The 4,779-nt window shown below is 36.8% G+C and overlaps 1 protein-coding gene and 1 long non-coding RNA gene across 2 annotated transcripts; one reads left to right on the forward strand and one right to left on the reverse strand.

Annotated features, from left to right (window-relative positions):
- Positions 1–919: 919 nt before the first annotated feature.
- LOC107952216 (uncharacterized) lies at positions 920–1,658 on the reverse strand. The gene is made up of 2 exons (XM_016887490.1): positions 1,586–1,658; positions 920–1,491 (listed from the first exon to the last, which is right to left on the reverse strand). Exons 1-2 carry the CDS (start codon positions 1,656–1,658, stop codon positions 920–922), a joined length of 645 nt encoding a protein of 214 aa, XP_016742979.1.
- Positions 1,659–1,832: 174 nt separating this feature from the next.
- On the forward strand, positions 1,833–3,830 carry LOC107951162 (uncharacterized). The gene is made up of 2 exons (XR_001698343.2): positions 1,833–2,914; positions 3,045–3,830. It is a non-coding gene; the product is annotated as an uncharacterized lncRNA (long non-coding RNA).
- Positions 3,831–4,779: the final 949 nt, after the last annotated feature.

The raw sequence follows: 4,779 nt of genomic DNA on the forward strand, positions 1-4,779 counted from the left end.
AACAAAGACTAATGGGCTGAAATTGTGAGAAACACTCTGGATGCTGCACTTTAGGAATAAGAACAATAAGCGAATTATTGAGGTCCCTATCAATCTTTTCACCAGAGAAAATCCTTTTCACCCAATCACAAACTGAAGGGCCCACCAAATCCCATTGGCTCTGATAAAAAATTGCATGCACACCATCACTACTTGGAGCTTTTAAAGGTACCATATCAAACAGAGCCCTTTTAATCTCCTCATCTGACACAGACCTACTAAGGAGCTGGACCTCATCTTGCTCAAGAGTCGGGAAAGCACCATCACCAAGACTACCATATTTAAAGGTTGCTCCCCATAAAGATTTTTGTAATAGTTCACTGCTTCTTGTTTCAAAACATCTTCATCCATAATCCATTCCCCTTCTTGATTCTTCAGAGCCACAATCTGATTATGCTTTCTTCTTTGCAGAGTTCGCCTATGAAAGAACTTTGTGTTACGATCACCAAAAACTAACCAGTCACACCTAGCCTTCTTCTGCTAAAGGAGCTCCTCATGATGTAAAACAAACTCTAGCTCTTCTCAGATTTCTAGCTCAACCTGATTCAAAAAAATTGAGCTCCTACGATCAATCTCCTTTTGAACATTAGCCAGCTTTTTCTTCAAAAGATACTTCCGATGCATAATGTAACCATAAACCTCCTTATTCCATAATTTCACTCGATCAGTGAAAGTTGCATGAGTTAGTGACATATCTCCCATAAACTTCCAATTCTCCTTAGCAAAAGCAGAAAATCCCGGATGCTCCACCCAACCAGCTAAAAACCGAAAAGGTCTAGTAGATGAAGACTGATCAACAAGCATAATAGATATTTTAGAGGTCTATGGTCTAATTTAAGCTTTTGGAGATAATAACTTTGGACGAAGGAAACTTTAGACTCTAAGCTTTATTACAAATAGCTCTGTCGAGTCTCTCAAAAACACCCCCTCTATTCCAAGTAAAATTAGGCCCATTAAAACCCAGATCTTGCAAACCCATGGAATCCATGAATTCACTAAAGAGACCACATATTTTCCCGATAACTCGACCACCTCTTTTTTCGCACAAAGCTAGAATAGCGTTGAAATCACCAATCGCTAACCATGGAGACCCATCCACTAGCACAATATGTTTAGGAACCTCCCATAACTGCTTCCTTTTTTGACCATTAGGACTACCGTATACGAAAGTAACTAAAATTGGTCGCCAAAAAACCATCCCAAAAATTCGAAGAAGAATAAATTGGGGATGATTCCCCAAAATATCAACAGTAATAGAGTCCTTCCAACCAATCCAAATACCACCTGAGAAACCCACAGCCTCCATGCGATGTGAACACTCAAAGTCGAGCTTAGAAATTATAGAATCAGCTTTAGGTCCACTCACCCTTGTTTCTAAAAGTCCAACCAAATCAGGCTTATGCTCTCTATTATACTCCCAAAAGATACTAGGGAATTTCAAGTTGGCACAACCTTGACAATTCCAACAAAAAATAGTAAAATTCATAGATGACTAAAGAAAAAACAAAATTACCGCCAAATTATGCAGAGGTGGAATCAGGACCACCTGTCTGTCCTGTAGTGCTCCCTCCAATACCATCCGGTCTAGGCGCTCCTTGCGAATTTACAAGATTAACCATGGAACTTATAGCATCTGATAATGGGATTCGGGAAATTCCAGCATTTTTTAATCTACCACCCTTGTCTTTAAAAGAACGATTAAAAGAAGCTCCCCCACGATTGTTACCATTTATTCTCTAAACCTCGTCCTCTGGATACAGAAAAAGATTTATTAGAACCAATTAAAATATTTTTCTTGATACTTTTAGGCATTTTAGGCCGAATGATGCTTAGGATCTAAAAAATTAGTATCTAAATTCACCACCAATTCATTAGATCCTTCGAACGTAGGATTATTAAGAACCAAGTTGCCCTTCCTAAACTCTGAAAGACCCGAATGCTCCTTTCCCATTTCCTACTCAAATAAAACGTTAGAAGAAGTGTTAACTGCAAATTGATTTTTTAAGACATTATCATGCCCATTAGAAAATGAATTATCAAAACCATTCAAAAAAGGCCCATTAAAAATTAAAATATCATTCGGCCTAGCCTAATCCCCACTTGGCCCACCGCTCAAACCATTTGAAAGCCTACCAGCTTGCACCTTTTTCATTTTTAGATTACCAGAACCTGTAGACGGTACAAGAGAAATAGAATTAGTAAAATTACAACATTGATCCTTGTCTTTTTGCAAAAAATTTCCAGATCCCATAGGCCTTTTCCCCATTGATTTGGACCCGATTTTCCCCCTGCTCAGGTCTGCTCTAGCATTGTCCAGGCCACTCACCCCTGAGCCCAAAACAGGCCTAACCACATCCACGGAGCCCGCATCAGCCCATGGTCCATTTCCTCTAAATCCCCCGAAACCCTTTTGACTAAAGCTCTATTCTCTTTAGAATTACCTTCTAGAATAACTTGCATCTTTCCTTTTCCACTCACAAAACTCCCAACGAATGCATTAAGACCACCGCCTAAATTATTTCCCTCAACTAAAGGCGTGAATCTAGATCCCAACGGATCTTTGCCTAAAATATCATCCCCTTTTACCCTAGAGTTACGTGATCTCCTCTGTGATCTTTTCTCAACTAACATCCATCGTCCGAAATCATTGTTCTTTCCATCTTCACCACCCCCGACCTTACACCAGAAGCCATCTCCGGCGAGGCTTTCATTCCTTCCAAAAAAGTCTCCGACCTCTCCAAAACCGCACCAACACCTGTCGCTGAACATAACTCTTTAACGTGCCCATATCGTCCACAGTTGAAACAAACTGTCGGTAGAGATTCATACTCTACCCGTTGGATGTCCCCGTCGACCAAATCCTTAAAGATAAGAGGTTGATCAAGATTGACAAACACAGCCAATCGGGCAAACCTTCCTTGAGTACTTTTGTCAGTTTAAAAATCTAATTTGACTACTTTACCAATTAAACCCCTAATTTCTTCGATGATTTGCCTCTTGTAAAGGTAGCCCGGAAGCCCTAGCAGACGGATCCAAGCCAACACCACACTGGGGTAAGGTTGTGTTGGATTAAACGACCTCGTCCAAGGCTGCACAATGAGGTATTGCTCGAAAAATATCCACGAACCTTGAGTTAAAACTTTATTATAATCTTCCATGTCCTGAAACTTAACAAAAAAATAACCATTCGTGATATCCATTAGATGAAAGGATTTTGTAGTGTTTCCAGAGGTTGAGTATGCAATTATAAAGCACGTTATAGCCAATGTTTCGCCCGAGTAATTTAAGAACAATCGTTGATTCCATCTCCTTGGAGAGAATATCTTTGATGCGCTCCGAAAAAGTGATGGCCGGAATCCCGTTAACCATTGAGGTATTCATGTCACCATCCAGAATTTCTAAACCACCATCGTCCCTTCCAAGATTCCTTGCTAGATTTCTATCGGGGGAAGCCACCCCTCCTCCCAAAAGTTTCTCTTTGAATGACATCATCGGCTATTGCTCAGAATCCACCACCATACAAGTTTCTTCAGTACCTTCGACATCTTTGAAACGTACTTTTTTGGTATTCCGATCACCATCGTCATAAGGATTACTCATTTTCTAGGATTCAGAATAAAGAAAATTATTTAATACATCGTCGGTTAGGAAAATCCCCTTTATTGTGGTTTGGTTGTGATTTTATAACAAGACTTTAATTATAGTGAAATTTTTTATGGACTTTCAAAGTCCCGTAATTTTTACCCTTTACTTTAAAGGGGTTTTTCATATAAAAATTGTGTGTTTCGATTTATTATTTTTACTTATGATATTATGATTTATTTGGACCCATTGTTAATATTTATTGTATTATGAAATTTTTTATAATTATTAAATTAATGTTTTAAAAAGGAAATAATACCGATTATGCTTCCGTGATTTTTCGTCGTGTTGGGATTCGTCCCAAATACTAAATAAAAACTTGCCTACAAATTTGTTATTTTATGTTTTTTTAAATTTCACTTATACCGTTCAAATGAATTATCAACTATAAATGATAAAATGAAGACTACTACTTATTCAATTTATAAATAAAAAATTGCAGGAGCCATCGTGTAAGTAAACATTGCATGTGGTCAAGATTAATACACATACATTGTCAAAAGATCTCTCTCCAATCCCTGCTTTCAGGCTTGTGTAGGAATTCTATTAACAGGACAATTCATAGTATCATTTTCATCCAATACATCCAACATGATAAATGATATTATTAATCACTTTCATTATCATTTTATATAATAGTATTTATATCAACTATTAGTGTATGGAATGATGACTTGTAACTCTTTACAATTGATTTTCGGACTAAATTAAATTAAGAAATAAATACAGAAGTTAAATACTTTTAAAACTCATTTACAAATAAAAAAAAATTAATCTTGCTAATTCAGTTAAACTTGACCTCGGTCATTATGGTTCCACAATCTAATTAGTATGATATATAGAACCATAAAATTAGACCCTTTTGATTCTATTACACCAATTCTAAATATAAGTAAGATGGTGTATTCTCAAGATAATAAAATGATGAATGATTGGGTTCCAGTAACATGTCAATAAAGCCAATAAAAAAAATGCTTTTAGGCATGAGTTTAAACTATCATATCACTCCTACATTTGAGTTTAAATTGTTAATCTTAAGGAAAATATTGTTCCTCCAAAAAATGAAGTTCTTGAGCACGAGATTAAACTACATGTTTA

Source organism: Gossypium hirsutum, chromosome A02, assembly GCF_007990345.1.
Source record: "Gossypium hirsutum isolate 1008001.06 chromosome A02, Gossypium_hirsutum_v2.1, whole genome shotgun sequence".
NCBI classification, from domain to species: domain Eukaryota; kingdom Viridiplantae; phylum Streptophyta; class Magnoliopsida; order Malvales; family Malvaceae; genus Gossypium; species Gossypium hirsutum.